This window comes from Thunnus thynnus, chromosome 8 (assembly GCF_963924715.1).
Source record: "Thunnus thynnus chromosome 8, fThuThy2.1, whole genome shotgun sequence".
In the NCBI taxonomy this organism is placed as follows: Eukaryota; Metazoa; Chordata; class Actinopteri; order Scombriformes; family Scombridae; genus Thunnus; species Thunnus thynnus.
The window spans coordinates 18,219,230-18,235,368 of NC_089524.1; the positions used below are offsets into that span (position 1 = coordinate 18,219,230).

At 39.0% G+C, this 16,139-nt stretch overlaps 3 protein-coding genes across 3 annotated transcripts; all 3 read right to left on the reverse strand.

The window, feature by feature from the left end:
• Window positions 1–944: 944 nt before the first annotated feature.
• Window positions 945–6,285, reverse strand: lrrc15 (leucine rich repeat containing 15). Its single transcript, XM_067596879.1, has 2 exons — window positions 5,996–6,285; window positions 945–3,295 (listed from the first exon to the last, which is right to left on the reverse strand). The coding sequence occupies exon 2, from the start codon at window positions 3,286–3,288 to the stop codon at window positions 1,576–1,578; it is 1,713 nt and encodes a 570-aa protein (XP_067452980.1). The 5' UTR covers window positions 3,289–3,295; window positions 5,996–6,285; the 3' UTR covers window positions 945–1,575.
• Window positions 6,286–9,028: 2,743 nt separating this feature from the next.
• Window positions 9,029–12,400, reverse strand: LOC137187745 (platelet glycoprotein V). The gene is made up of 2 exons (XM_067596880.1): window positions 12,283–12,400; window positions 9,029–11,998 (listed from the first exon to the last, which is right to left on the reverse strand). The coding sequence occupies exons 1-2, from the start codon at window positions 12,302–12,304 to the stop codon at window positions 10,041–10,043; spliced, it is 1,980 nt and encodes a 659-aa protein (XP_067452981.1). The 5' UTR covers window positions 12,305–12,400; the 3' UTR covers window positions 9,029–10,040.
• A 1,757-nt stretch (window positions 12,401–14,157) lies between these two features.
• uts2d (urotensin 2 domain containing) lies at window positions 14,158–15,738 on the reverse strand. Its single transcript, XM_067598110.1, has 5 exons — window positions 15,493–15,738; window positions 15,136–15,240; window positions 15,020–15,057; window positions 14,694–14,784; window positions 14,158–14,589 (listed from the first exon to the last, which is right to left on the reverse strand). The coding sequence occupies exons 1-5, from the start codon at window positions 15,590–15,592 to the stop codon at window positions 14,564–14,566; spliced, it is 360 nt and encodes a 119-aa protein (XP_067454211.1). The 5' UTR covers window positions 15,593–15,738; the 3' UTR covers window positions 14,158–14,563.
• Window positions 15,739–16,139: the final 401 nt, after the last annotated feature.

Genomic DNA, 16,139 nt, shown 5'->3' on the forward strand with positions numbered 1-16,139 from the left:
GCCATCACTGCATTTAAATGATCAGAATGTAAATTGAAATTTTCCTAAATTTAAATTGGATGGATGGTGAAGCTTTCACCATTGACTTAGTAAAGAAGACTGCAATACCTACCATTGAAAGTGTTACATGTGTTATGTTATTCATCTAGTAGTGTAACCGTAGTCTAAACAACACATCTGTTTAAAAAGCTTGAATATTCATCATTCTTTCACATACTCTAAACATTAACATACTTTATGGTATGTAAACATTTTGTCATTTTAAAATATGGGTCTGTATCCACATCAGGAAGAGTAGCAATAAAGTAAACATTAGAATATCCTTGATGTTCTCCCGGTTTAACTTCTTTCTTATTTTTTAATTTCCTTACTAGAAAAATTTTTAGGCAACAATTAGACACTTGGTGCAACATTTATGACTCATTTGTTTTGTCTGTTCCTTGTAAGTAAGTACAGTAAAAGCAAAGGGTGGGATTTTGGGATTTTTGCCAGAATGTTTTCAAACATTATTCTGAGTGAATCCCATTAGATGGCAGTCTGTCAAATAGGATTAATTTCATCAAGAGGAAAATTGACATCAGGTAGTGTCTGAAGTTATCACCGTTGTTAATTGTAAACCATTACACACAAGTCTTGCTGCCTCACACAGACACAGATTGATGTGAATTTAATCACAGACGTCTGTGGTACAGTATCATGCTGAGCTTCCTTTCCTTCACCATATCCCCTTTTGTGGACTTTCCACAAACTCAATTGGCACAATTAACACAGTCAGAAACATATTGGTGATTACAAAATGTTGTGAATTCTCAGTGATTACAATAGGATTGGCATCCTACAAAAACTTAGCCATAATTTTATCTCATATTCAGGGAGATGAAGTTTACATATTTGCATGTTACACAATGAATTGCTAAGTAAATGAGTAAATGATTAAGACAATGTAAGATTACTCCCACTAAAAGTAGTGCATTTATTCAATGTATAGTAACATTTTGCATTGTGTTTAAAACATTGGATGAATTGAGTTACAGAGGAGTCAAAATAAAATCAGATTTTTTTATTGACAGCCATTTTGCAAATAAGTAAAACTGTTCCCTAAATGTGTTGTTGTTAGCACAAAAAGTCATCATCAAACTGCATTTATTAATATTGAAAAATAAAAAATGAGTTTTTCAAAACTATTGAACAGAGTACTGAATGGAGTCTTAATTTCACTAAAAGAAGTACCCTGCTTCAGTTCACATTCACCAAAATATCCAAGTTTTCACACAACATGGCAAGGTGGATTTTTACAGTTAGTACATAATGTCCATTCTGTTTTAACAGCCCCCTGGAAGAGAAATACTGGCTGGTAAATTTGATGATTAAACATTGAGAACAAATGAATTCAAAAGCAAATCTGTTTATTTGTTTTTCTTGTTGATGCTTCTGAATGGAGCTGAAGTAGTTCTTTTGATGCCTTTGAGACTAAAAATCAATTCTGTGCTGCACATTTTCCAAGTAAACCACAGTAATCAGTGAGATTCCCTTGGCTTTTAAAGTTCTTGAATTGCTGATGTTCGGTGGTCTCGTCTACAGCACAGAGTTCTTATTCCTGCGGCCTATATTTCCCCGGCCTCTCTTGTTTCTCCTCCAGCACACACAGCTGATGATGACAGTGCTAATGATGACAGTGGACACTACTGCAATTACAATGAAGATCATCGAAGTATCATTAGAAACCATTCCCTCTTCCCCCTGCCCACCGCTGGTGACCTCCTCATACTCTGAGGTGGGTGTGGTCTTGACTGCAGGTGAGGAAGTGCTTCGTCTGGCCGGAGGGGTGTTGGGTTTTCTCCTTTTCTCTGTTGAAGTCAACACAGGCTGCTCAGTAGAGCTGAGAGCCATCAGGTTCTCATCTGGCAGCAGAGCAATCACCTCACCATTTAGACTGTAGGGTGTTTCACACTCTACAAGGGTGCGGTTGGTCTTGGATGGGTTCTTTCTTAGCCAGTCCCTAAGTGGCAGAATATCCTTGTCACACCTCCAAGGGTTCTGCTGAAGAAGTATCTCCTCTGCCACAGAGAGAGAATCTAGACTTTCCTGTGGCAGGTTGGGAAGGGAGTTGTTTTGCAGGTCAATCTGGCCCAGGTGGCTCAGGCCTTGGAGGAAACCCAAAGGGAGAGAGCTGATGAAATTGTGCTCCAAGGAAATGTTGACCAAGTTGGGGAGACCTTGGAAAGTCCCAGCTTGCAGGGTTGTGAGCAGATTGGTGTGAAGCGATATCTCCCCCAGCTTCTCCAACCCTCTAAAGGCCCCAGCGGATACATAGTTAATCTGGTTGCGACTAAGCACCAGGAGACGCAATTGAGTCAGGTTCCTGAATGTGTCATCCTCCACACGACTTATCTTGTTGTCATACAGCCACAGCTCCTGCAGGGCCATGGGCCCAAACACCCCTGGACCAAGACTATCCAGATGGTTTTCATACAGGGACATCTGGGAGAGGAGGGGCAGGTTTAAGAAGATCCCTTGTGGAAGAGATGTGATCCTGTTGTTGGAAAGGAAGAGCTTGTGGAGTTTCTGAGTCTTGGAGAACAGGTCATGGTGGAGATGAGTGATTAGATTATCTTGTAGGGATAGTTCCTCCAGGTTTGCAAGATCATCCAAACTGCCACTGGGGATTTCCTGTAGCGAATTTTTGTTGAGTCGTAAGGTTTTCAGCTCAGACAGACCTTTGAATGTCTCTCTAGATAGTTGACTGATGTTGTTTCCAGCAAGATAAAGGTATTGCAACTCAGTAAGAGGGTGAAAAGTTTCCACAGGTATAGAAGTGAAAAGGTTCATAGTGAGGTCAAGGAATTTCAGATCTGTCAATGGTAAGAACCAGTTTGGGCGGAGTACCAGTAGCTTATTGCTCTTCAGATTCAGACTCTCAACCTTCTGAAGATTTTGGAACAAGGCCTCTGGTAGATCTTGCAATTCGGTGCCAGTAAAAATTAAGACACCTATGTTCGGAGTGGAGTCAAACGTGCCAGGGCGCACTTCCCTCAAAACAGTGTCCTTAACCACAAAGATGCCAAGGGCATTAGAGAAATCAGTCAGGTCTTCTGATTTCAGAGAATAGAAACTGCAATTCGAGAAATAGAGGTCAGTTGTAGACGAGGGCACCACTGTGGGGAAGTTTGAGAGGCCACCACAGAGGATTTTGGTTTCTTGACATTTGCATCCATCCGGACACGCCCAAACAACAGCGTTGAGGGAACAGAGAAGTAGGAGCACATGAAGGGTCAGTGGCAGGTCCATTATTTCCCTGGAACAGAAGAAACAGCTATGTTGCAGTTAAGGTTGGTTATGAGTCCTGTAATAGATTTACACTAAGGTCTTTGTGAACATAGTCATAATCATTATATACTAAACATCCCTTTTTGTCCTTAAAGGGGCACTCCACCAATTTTACATGTTAAAGTCAATTAACTGGTCACTACTCTTTTTCAGCTGAAGTTTTTTTATATCCTATGTGGCTCTGAACGTTTAATAAAAAATACTCAAGTTACATTACAAGAGTGATTTTTGGCATAGAGACTACACATTTTTGAAAGAAAGTCTGTCTTACAAACTGGGGTGTTGAGTTTGAAAGATGCGTGTTTACCAGGCAGAGGAGGCCTAGCAAAAGATGGTAACAAGTTGCATTATGGGAAACCCTGTGTTTTTGGAGCTTGACCCATATCAGGGACTAAAAGTCAGGTATTGTTGGTTTCTGCTGCTTTAATTTGTTATTTTTTAAAATTCTGTCTTTTGCAAGTCCACCAACTCTATTGAAGTGCAGTACTAAATTGTGGGGGTACCCCTTTAATCCATTACTAAGCTTTGCACAGGTTGATGCCGGTACCTCAGTCTAAAGCTGGTTACAAGCTGATAAGTCTTAAAAAAATGCTACTAAAGTGGCAGAAACACAAAACAATGGAGATGAAACACTGCAATTTACCACAAAACATCAATGTTCACAACTCTAAAAAGTAATTCCCAATTCTCAAGCAATAAGGAGGACTACTGCATTTGTTATGTTTTAACTATACCACAGCATTCTGTGATACTGTGATTTGATTTACAATTGTTGTTAGTTTCCAGGGAAGTAAAAGAAGAGATTGTGGTCTGTTTTTTTTTTCTCCTGTTGTTGCTCACACAGCCACAAAAGAGATTCTCTAAATCACTACCATAACAAAGCGGTTATACTGAGGGCAACTTTAATTAGTAACAGTGCCTACTTGTTTCAGCCTCAGCATTCCTGTTTTAACCAGACAGAACATATTTTTATACATTTCTGATCCACTGTTGTAGTACTTAACTGTTTAATAACCTTTCTCAGCAGCCTTTGGAATTAAAACCATTTATTTGGCAATTCAGCAGCTGTTCAAAAAGTTTGTTTTTAACAGTGAATCTCAAGATTGCTGAGCATATCCTCATTTGATATGGAGATGATGTTTAGGTTGCTGCCACAAGCAAAATGATTTCTGTCTATATCTCAATATGACAGACTGCACATCTTTAAGGCCGAGGCTGTGCTCACTGTTTGTTATGGCACATGAGGCTCCAAGGACAAAGCTGTGCCAACAAAATGACCTACTTCTTCGTAGAAATCCATTTAAAGTTGTGCGACTTAAGTTTGGCAAGCATGAGTTGTTTCTCAGTAGCTGCGGTGTATTAGGGTGCAGAAACAGTCTTTCCAAGGAAGTCATTTTCTAAAGAGGCCAATATGTCCCTTAAATGAACTCAGCCATAGAGGTACCAGATTTATTTTCTTTCTTTCTTTCTTTCTTTCTTTCTTTCTTTCTTTCTTTCTTTCTTTCTTTCTTTTCTTTTCTTTTTTCACATCAGAGATTGAGAACAGTAAAATACATACATTTTTTACTTGTGCCTGCAATCAATTAAAGGGTGTTGTGCTGGGTCCTTGCTGTGAGAGGAATGTTTTCATTGCTAGTAAAACACTTTATTTTCAACCCTACCAGCGCTCTTACTGCTACCTTTGCTACAATAACCCTAACTCTTATAATATAACAATTGTGATAACTTCTTCTGAGTTGACCTGAGGTTTTGTGTTTCAATATCCACTGGTTTCGTAATTATCCCCACTTCTCTTTTGTTTACAGCTGTGTATGTGCAAGGTGAGTGTTCACATTTAAGTCTGGGATTACACAACTACCAGCAAACTAAAGGTCAGATATCCAGTGAGTAAAGTGATATCTGAATAGAGTTCCCCTTCCCTTGTTTGTACCCCAGTGGAAAAACTTAGAAAAAAACTTAGTAACTAAAAGTACTAGAAAAAATTTAGTAATATTCCTGTTTGACAGCTAAACCACATTTCCTCTCTGGTTTATATTATAATGTCCCAGTCCAACCGATACTACTGGGACAACCTGGAATGTTCTGCTGCGCAGTGTAGTGTCTAAAGCATTTCCAGTTCACCATTATTAATTGCTTTGATTTTTTCCCCTTGCCATTGCTGAAGGATCAACACTTTGTCTGTCATGAAAAGAGGTTAACTGTTCTGCCAGAGAGCAGAAACTCAGTAAGGAAGCCACTGAAGTTAATTCATGTTATATATGAAACATTTTTGATTGCCACTCTGACATAGCGCTAGTTATCCAAAATAAACCACATTTCCAAACAGACAAAGTCACTCATTCCCTAACTTTAGTCCATATTCAGAATCCGAGGCAGTATTCTGTTTTACATATGAAAACTCATATGTAAAAATAATGAAATATCTCATTATTTGGCAAAATCAAAAGTTGAATGATGTACAGAAGGTTGTCTTTTTAAGATAGAAGTACCATATATTACACACAATTATTGCTGTTATAATTTACTGTCTTATTTCCTCATGATACATTTGCTCTCTAATGTATTCTTTCCAATATCTTCTTGACAAGTACGTTAGTAATATTAAGCAATCAGCACTCTGTTAAACAGGATGACGTTTTGCATCAGCATGCCGTTTTGCAGAACTTACCTCCAGTGGTGGCTGACGATTGAGTGAAGAGAGACTGTGAGTTGGTGTTGTTATCTTTTATGTGTGTCCTCCCTTCCTCCGCAGCTTCACAAATCCTGTGATGAAAATTTCCAGTGATCTCTGAACTCTCACACCATCACATTTTCCTGATCTTTGTCATCACTTGATTCCCTTCATCAATCAGTTTTGTTTTTTTTTAGCTCTGAGCTCATGAGATCTGCAGGTCTTTTGCTGAGGCTTCAGTAGCGCTGTTCATCGTCCCAGCTGTCCCCCTGCCCACTCTGTTTCTTTCTCACACTCACATTTTTGCTAAATGTGGTGGTGGGGGATCGGGTAAGGGGGAAGCCCCACCCTCTGGTGTCACTCTATGTCTTCACTGGATTTGTGTTTATACTGTTTAAATGCATGTATAGTAAATGTTTGTGTGGTCTCATAGGATCCATTTGTTTTCAATTATGTTTTCAGCAACTACGTGTGTGTCTTCTTCCAGGAAAAAGAGATATTTTTGTGTTAGAGGTTAGGGTTACAGGGAGGGTGAGAATTTGGTTTGGTTAAAGACAAAAGACTTGGTTTTTGTGCTTTTTTTTGTTTGTGATATTGTTTTCTGTATGTGTGTGTTACTTCTTGTTTGAGAGGGTGTGCAAAGTTTCAACTGCACGCATCTTTTGCAGGACATCTCTTGCATGTTTGTAAGCTGATGTTTTGGACACTTGGCATTGTTGGACTTGTTCACAAATCCACTGCCAGGGTGTTACAGACCACAAGATGATCCAGAAAATAACCACACATGCTTGTGTTCAGTCTCACTTGTTGCAGTTTTGAACCACTAAGCAGGCATATGCAGGATTATAAATGCTGACAATTACTGAATGAAATTATGTAATGAGGCTTTTCCTGCTGTTGCAGAGAGCTTATGTTTGTATCCAGATTGTATCCCAAATCATGCAAATAATCAAGCATCCTCAGTATTAAACATACAACACTACATTTGCTCTGAAAATGTTATATGTTCAGGAAATATAGTTAGAGTATTTGGTTTTTCTGGACCTGCTCATGTAAATTCAGTGTGATTTAGATGTTGTGCTCTTCAGTAAATCAGTGAAAGGAGGGTTGTGCAAGGACTGCTCTATCGCTTTTAACATTCCTGTGTTGCTGTAAGTAAATCCATGTTTCGTAACGACAAACTACCCGTTTACAACGGAAACCAGATAGTGAGGGTGGAGTTACAGTAACATATAGACAGTCAGTTGCTGCAGCTCACAAAACTCACACTAGAAACGTGGTTTTTGTCTGATGTGATGTATAGCAGTCAGCAGGATTGACAAAACCACCATGAAGTCTTTATTATGACACTGACAAAATTATACTTGAACTGGCATACAATTGATATACAGAGGGAATCAAGCCTTTACTCAAAGTAAAAGTTGGGAACAATCATATTGTTGCCAGATCTTTACTTCGAGTCTGTCTGATTCCTAATAACACAGGTATTTGTCCACATCACTGATAAACTGGACATACAGAGGCTCCCATTCTTTGTCCTCATGTGGTTGAGGTCAAACAGTTAGAGGTCAGCAGATAGGGATGAAGTTGTATTTCCTTTTCCCAGAAATTCTTAAAAGATAGATGTTTGCGTGTGAGCTCACACACTTCCCAAAAACGTACACATTCCCTCACACTGTAGGAGCTTTTCAATACCTAAAAAGCACTGACTCTGCTCCAGGAGTGTTGCAATTAGATGGGCAAGTGTCACAGATTAAAGGTAGCAATAGTACTGGCCTGATGGGCTTGCAAAGCCTAAATTACAGTAACAGCCATGGTAATATGTAATAAGTGTATACTGTCCCCAAAAGCTTTGGAAATACATTTTCATATAGGTAAATTTGGCATAACTAGACTTACAACTCTGTTTTGTGATCTGATTAGTATTGGAAACAAACAGACAAACACATTACCATAATGTTATTGTAGCTTTCCTGAGAAAAAAGAATTGCTAATATCAGAATTACTTTCTTACATCAATTACTGGACCTAATAGGACCATCGTTCTACCGTAAGACCCTCCCAAGATCAAAATCACAAATGTGCCATGGAAAATCCCTCTGAACATTTAATACCAGGTTAGAATAAGTTTCCTGCAGAACAATAAAGGTTACATCATACACATCTGAATCAACTAATTTCTCCCTCTTGTTTTGCACTGTAAAATACTCCTTGTGACCCCTGCAGTACAGTAGTTTCCTCTCCCCACACTCACCCTCTCTCGCTCTGTATGTGTGTGTGTGTGTGTGTGTGTGTGTGTGTGTGTGTGTGTGTGGTAGTTTATGCCCGCTGTTGTGTGAGCTCAGCCTACTGGAAAAGCCTAATCACTGGTTGTCATAGCAATGAACTTGGGTGCTGTTCACCAATTCATCCTCTTTTGTTTGCTGTTTGTTTTAAAGTCCAATCACTTCTCGTGGAATTCCTGGCATCCGCTGTCATTTTGTAAAGGTTTAAAGGCTGTCAAAAGCTTTTTTGACCAGCAGTCGAACATTCTCTGTTGTTTTGCCATCAGTGAACAATGTTAAATAGCATCAGTGTTACTATAATTATGTACACCAATTGACAAATGTAACCTTATTTTTATGAGTTTCATTGATAATCTCCAAAGTTCTCTTGTAAAAACCTCAGATCACTCCAAAAATACGGAACCACAACTATGTACATGTTTTGTAATGGAGGCTTTTGAAATTAGAGATTGTTTTGTAAAAGAAAGTGTAATCTTAAAGGGAACTTTCCTCCTTGACCTTGTGAAATCTGAAAAAACTTGAGCTTCCTGTTGCGAAAGCTATTAGGAAGATGATACATAATTTTCCCGTAAATGTGATCAATGTTTTGGGAAAGCACACTTATCAGGCATTCCAATTTGAGGAAGAGAAATACAGATAAGATAAGAGAAGATGGATTTTTACAGAAGGGATTCTCTGAATTCCAACTAGTTCCCCAACACAAGTTTGTGAAATATCACAATTCAAATGTGTGTAGATGTTGGTTTATTGCTACATACATCCATATAGCAAATAACATACAATTTATTGATACAAATCATAGGAGTAGGCCCCATCACACCTGGCGGTGCTAGACAAAGCTACATTAAGGTTTCTTGAATATAGTATTACATTTAGTAAAAAACAAAAAACAGTAAAAATTAAGAATGACAGATTCTAGCATGTAACATGTGGCTTTGGTAACATGTTAATAGAAACCAGCTGGAGGCTGAATAACATCATCATGACATAGCTTCATACTTACATGCAAGAAATATGATCATCTTCTACAGATATATAAGTATCTCCTATCTACCAACATGGTCTACTAAAGAAAAAACTGACTTTTTTAAGATTTTGATTTATTTAGAACTTTATTGTGTGATTAAAAATAAAGCTTTTTTTTTTTAAGCAGTGGTGCCTCTTCATATAGTTTGAAGCTTACACCACTAGAGGGAAACATACACACAAAACTACTTGTGATTACTGTTGACTACATTAGTGAGGCTCTGCTTTAGGAAACCTTACAGTAACTTTACATACTTTAGGTTTTGCAGAAGGAAAAACAGATAAATAAAACAGAAAATGTGCAGATGCAGTATTAGTTATCATATGTAAGCTTCAACCTTCAGAGAAGGAGAGAGAACAAAGAAAGAGCAAAAGAAAGTTTCAGTTGATAATGTTCATTTAAGAAGTTACATTATATTATAAAATTATAAATAAACAATTTGTAATAATGATTTGCTTACATTATCAATATCTCTTTTTTTAAAGCTTAACATAGTATATCATTATATTGTCATTTTTTGCTGTCTTAAAATAATGACATCATTCTTGATGGAGGAAAATTAATAATGTTGCTAAGGAAATATTTCTGGAACATCTTTATCTATCAGTCCTTCTGTCCTAAAGTAACACTAGGAAATACACTAAGAAAATTAACACCTAATGTATATGTTTTGTATAAACTTCAGCATTGGGAAAAGGACAGTTTATCTTGGTAACATGTTTTGTTACCCTTAAATTTGTGCACGCTCAGCCTTGATCTCTTCCATGGTCTCGCTGAGGCGATACATACCATGAATGGCAGTAAGAATGAGCAGCAAGCCCGTGACCACAAGAAGGATGTGACAAAACAGGAGGAATGCAGTCAAGGTCGTATCTGAGGGCAGAAACCACACATACACCCAGCCCTTGTTATGGTTGTGGTGAATAAACTCAGGCCCCTGTTCAACCACCAATTTGTCATAGAAAGGAGGTGACATGTAATAAGGTGCGGGAATCTCAGTAGTGGAAAGGAACTCTTCATCAAGTTGGGCAGTGGTTAGAGTGTGGAGGGATGTTGTTAGGGTCCTGGCCTGTGTTGTAGGTGGAGTGGTTCTGCGGGTGGTGGTGATTGGTTGGGTTGCTCTTGGAGTGGATGATGTTGTTGTTGATGGTGTCGTCATTGATGTTACAGTTGATGTTTCTCCGATGGTTGTAAAGGTGTGGAATGGTTGATTTTGCTTGTGTGTGTTAGTTTGTGTTGGAAAGTAACTTGTAGTGACTGTTGTAACATCACAAAAGTTGAACTCCTCATCACGCAGAGAGCCAAGGGTGCGATCTAATTGGTGCATCGGACTATAGCACTTCACATATTCTTTGTCAAGAACCACATGCTCATTAAGTCTTATCCATCTTGCAATACCTCTGATACTACAAGTACAGTCCCAAGGGTTGTAACTCAGAGTAAGACTCGTCAAAGCTGTATTTAACGAGAAAACATCTTCTGGAAGAGTCTTGAGATTGTTTTTCTTCAAATCCATTGACAAAAGCCCTCTAAGGCCCTGAAATATGTTGTTTGGTAGGCTCTGAAGCTTATTGTCATTGAGAAACAATATGGCCAGTGTGGTTAGTCTGGAGAAGAGATGTGGGTGGAGGTGCTGGAGGTCATTGGATTTCAGCGAGAGTTTCTTGAGGTTGGGAAGGCAGCAGAAGAGGTCTGATGGCAACTCCCTCAGCTTGTCATTTAAATGGAAGTTAAGCATCCGCAGCCCTGACATATTAGCAAACAAATTTCCAGGAACAGTAGTGAGGTTAGTGGCATACAGATAAAATTCTCTCATGTCGGGCATGTGGCCCATCAGCTGTTCCGGCAGAGACAATAGGGGGTTGTTGTAAAGGGTAAGCTTGTTCAACTTTGGCATGTTGTAGAAGCTCTTGTCTGGGATAGCCTGAAGTTGATTGGAGGATAGAGTTAGGATATTCAGGTTCCTCAGTGACCAGAACACCTGAGGTGGAAGACTGGCAATCTGGTTATGGTGGATTTTTAGCTCCTCAAGGTTGACAAGTCCGTCAAAGATTCCATCTTCTAACTCCTCTAGCTCGTTGTTATAGATCATCAGCTGGCGAAGTTTAGTCAAGGAGTGAAAGATGGTAGGAGGAAACTTTTTTATGGAGTTCCTGCCAAGGTTCAGAAAGGTGAGGTTGGTCAGTCCATCGAAAACATCTGAAGCAAGACTAGTCAGTTTGTTGCGGCTCAGGTCCAGATCCAACAACCCCACAAATCCGTCAAACATATCTTTAGCAATGGTCTCCAACTGGTTCCCATCTAAATGGAGCTGCTCGATAGTGGTCAGTGGACTGAAAACTTGAGCAGGAAGAGTAGAGAGATCATTGGACGACAGCTTGACAGACATGAGCTGTGGAGCAATGTGGAAGGCCTGGGGATGGATGGTGTGTAGATGGCTGTGAGTTAGACTAAAGCGCAACAGTAGGTCCAGGTTTTCCAGGCTCCGCTCATTTATGACATTCATATTTGTGTCATTGAGCTGCAGCAGGTATGTGTGAACAGGCATGTCCTTCGGTATGTCGGTGATGATGTGACCAACACACGCGACAGCACCTTTAAAATTGCACCAGCAGCTGCTGGGGCAAATCATGCTGCAGGTGAGGTGTGGCAGTGTTAGGAGGATGAGGGGTATCATTTGCAAGGTGCCTGCACAGTTGAAATAAAGGCACATTTTGACATGTGAGATTACATGTGAAATTAAAATAGCAGTGTGTTAATCTGCAGTTTATCCAAAAGGCCAACATTCTTGTTCAACTCGGATTTTATCAAGTCAAATTTTAATATTAATCTGAAACTCAAATCTTGACATAGTTCAAGAATAATTCAAGAATAATTGTCAAAAAAGTACATTTTTTAACATTTAACTTGTGTGTCTTCTTTGCCAATCTGTGGCTAAAATGACTTTAAAACAAGTTAAATATTCTACTGACCTCTCAAGTTAGAATCCATCATTGTCCCTTCGATGTTATGATCTTATTGCTGCATGCTCTGTGTTGTTTTGGGGCTGGAACTGTCTGAAAGAGATGGACACATCTGCCTATCAAGTTACCCTTCTCCACCAAGAAGCCCACCCAAAAGTCATCCATCACACTACATGTCTCTTATACTACCTCAACCAGTGACTGTACTGTAACTCCCTGTATCACCAACCGTAGACTTTGTACAATATGAAGAAACTGGACCCTATGCTTGTATATATTTTATTGTACTTCTTAATAATGAATATATTAAATCACTCTTGGACCCATTATAATCATATTGGATTATGATTTTATGGGTATTTTTACTAACTGTTACAACTTTTGTAACTGCCAATGTCCTACCTATCCACAGCAGTTGGGAGGGTTTTTTGTCTGAATTGCCTTTCCAGTAGTTTCTGTAATTTTATTTTCCTATATGCTATGTTTTTTGCATGTTTTTTTTCTTGTATTCTTGGAGTGTATTGGCTGGGTCAGGAACAGTAAAAGCCCACTGTGTGTGATATTTGGCCATGTAAAAACTTGACTTGACATGATGTTGTGTGTTTTACTACGATACAGCATGAGTGACACACAGGATGCTAGTTCATTTCCTGTCGGACTTATCTTGACAGAGTGGTCTGACTCCATTCTGCCTCCTGAAACAGATAACACCCTTGTCTGTAGCAAGACAGTTAGAATGTTTTGGAAAAGAAAAGAATTAAGATAACTTTACTGTTTTTTTAAGTATTATTTTTACTGTTTTACTGTTTTATCACTTTGTAAAGCACTATGACAAGTGAAGTTTCTCTCCCATTCTCAGTTTTTTTTTCTTTTAAGTCTTCAGAGACTTAATTGTGATAGGAAAACTCAGTGAGTGTGTGTTGCTTTAAGCTGCTGAAAATGATGTAGTAATACCGAGGTGTCATTTAGGAAATGTTCTTCTGGTAAACAGTCCAGTATTTCTTCAGATACATCATACTGGCTAAACATGTCACACAGGAGCAGAAATAAATATAAGTTTTAGGTATTACATAAAGTCGTACTAAGTGAGTGACATATACTAAATTAAAATGGTGACAGAAAATAAAGTCCTTGTAGTAGTGCTATTATAACAGCCTATTATTATACTATGGAAAGCTTCTTTCCTTTCAAAATTTAAAATGAAAAAAGGAAAATGTACTCTGGAAGTGACCAGTGAATGTTATCTTCACTATATATTGCATATTTTTATTTCACATTTTGTATTACATGCACAAACATACTGCATGTGTTATATGCTGATATGTATGTGAATATTTGGTGTGGAAGTGCATTAGTCATTTCTGAAAACATTACTGCAAAGGACTCTGACTCACAGCAAAAGTCATCCCAATCTTTGATGCTACTGTTGTGAGACTGTGAATGCTGATCCACGTCACATGCAGTCTGGTTTCCCTGAGGCTTCCTCTGCTCATCATGTACTGTGTGATTCAGGTCTTTTCACAGCAGCGCTCCCATTATTTAGACTAAGCCTGTGTGTGACTCAGCTTTGTCACCCTCATCTAAAAGATCCCATCAAATGAACTTCACTGTACAGTAATTCACCCATCACTGCAGATGTGCACCACATGCCACATTCCTTTACTCAAACACTTATTCCCACAGTTTAAAGGTTTAAGGTAGCTATGAACGTTAAGAATTTGAATATGTTGTTCAGTGATATTATCAATGTACTGTTTTTGAGAGCAAAAATTGTTTTCATCTCCAATCATTTTCTCCAAAGATCTTTTAAAAAACAAAACACTTCGAAAACTACAGATTAACGTTATAATTTTATTCATTTTGTAAAATGAAGAGCATTTTTAAAAGCAGTGACAGATGTGATGTGTGTTGGAAGTGGTACAAAAAAACATTATGCCCAGTTCTGCCACAAGAGAGCGACATAAACACAAGCAGCGGGCAATTAAAGTCCCTGGTAAGATAATATTAATTCTTTGAAGTCAAGTACAGTTGTCATATGTGACCCTCAAGTATTTCCAGTGAGCAGTAGGTTATTTACAGATCAAAGATATACAGCCGCAGTCCTTAGACCTCTCATGAGAGCACCTCAGCGCAGTGGAAATGAAATATTTATTGATGACATTGATTATGGTACAACTCTATATTGCTAGAATAAATACAGTGTGATTAAATTACTGGTGTTGTGATTCTTAAGGCTATGTTGGGCTTTGCAGCAAGATTTCACAGTGGACCTCGTCCTCTTGCATCGTCCTCACACACAGTACTTCCAGAAGCAAGCTGCAGACGAAAGGAGACAAAGACTTGTAGTGTGACGTCTTACATGCAGAATATTCCTACTGCAAAAGTGACATATAAATCCAGAGGTAATGAATCCAACTTACGTTCACCCCTCTTCCGAGTTATGGGTTTGCCTTCTGCTAAATTGGCTGTGATCTCCCGCTCCAGTTCCAGGTCCTCCCTCAGTGCCTGTAGCTTCAAGAAGAGATCAGAATTTAATCACACCGAGACAGGTAGCCATCATCTCAGTATCAATGCACCATCTGTTCAAGTGTAACAGGCTCTCATTTGGTGTCTCTTGTCTACCGAGAATTTCTTTTGAACATTTTTTGAGAAATTGAAACAAGATGCCCACATTCGCTTTATATGCAAACACAATCAATTTAGACAATAGGAAATCATGATAGGTTTCCTGCCAAAGTGACCTTACCTCCTCTAATTCAGCTAATTTATTGGCCAGCTCAAGACCTGCGGATAGAAAAAACACCTCAGTAAGATTTTGTATTGCTTATTTTAGTTTGAGCATTTTTTTTCTTAAACTCTCACCTAGAGGATCGTCCTTTTCAACAGGAATTAAGCTTTTGTGTAGTAGCAGTGCAAGAATCTTGTTCTGGGCATCTGTGTCTTCTTTGGGATTAAAAACATGGTTTCCTGTACATGCAAAACAAATAAAAATGCAATTTTAAACACCACAAATATCACAAAACAGTCACAGAAAATTAAGTCACATTAATACCATTTCAAAGTTGGAAATCACTTCTTAACCTGTTGCATTTTGGCAAAACCGTTGATTAAAACTAAACTACTGATGGCACTAGTGTAAAGGATGCAGTATAGTTGCAAGCAGCACCCTCAGAAATCATTGTACGCAGACCTAAATGGATTCCATTTTTGCACACTCACCTGTGTTAAATATGCTCCTTCCCTCCACATTTAGCACTCCCTGCAGTAGTAACAAACCCAGGAGTCCTAAGCAGTAGTTCATAACTGTAACCCTATCCATGGCACTCAAGTATGGTCCCAAACAAACGCTGCACTATAAGCTCTCCCTCAAGCAAAGCAAGAAATCCACTGCCTTGTGTCCATCCCGTCAATATATTTATCCTTTCAGGGGCTGGGAGGAGGGGCCAGTCAACCCCTTTGTGTACTAAATCAATAGCTCGTCATCGTGGGTTTCGTCAATAGGCCACCTTTTCACTAGGGCCACGGAACGTCTGACTGAAATACGGTGATCTGACGTAGGCAAGGCCAGTAACCCTACATCACTCTGACACGGGCAAATCAAACAGAGAGAGGAAGTTATCAATCAGCCCGTTAGTTATGAGAAACCAGAACAAAAATGTTCTTGGCACATGCAAGTCTTTTTCTTTTACATTAATTGCTTCTTTAAATAGATACACAGGAGCGTGTTGGTCTGGGGAAAGAGGGGGGAAGTAAATTGACTCAGGCCGTAAGTGCATCATAGACGGAGATGAGCTCCACAATCTTGGCATCAGCACGGATTTTGGAGCTGAAGGATCATCCATCACTGCGGCCCAGCCAACTACCCA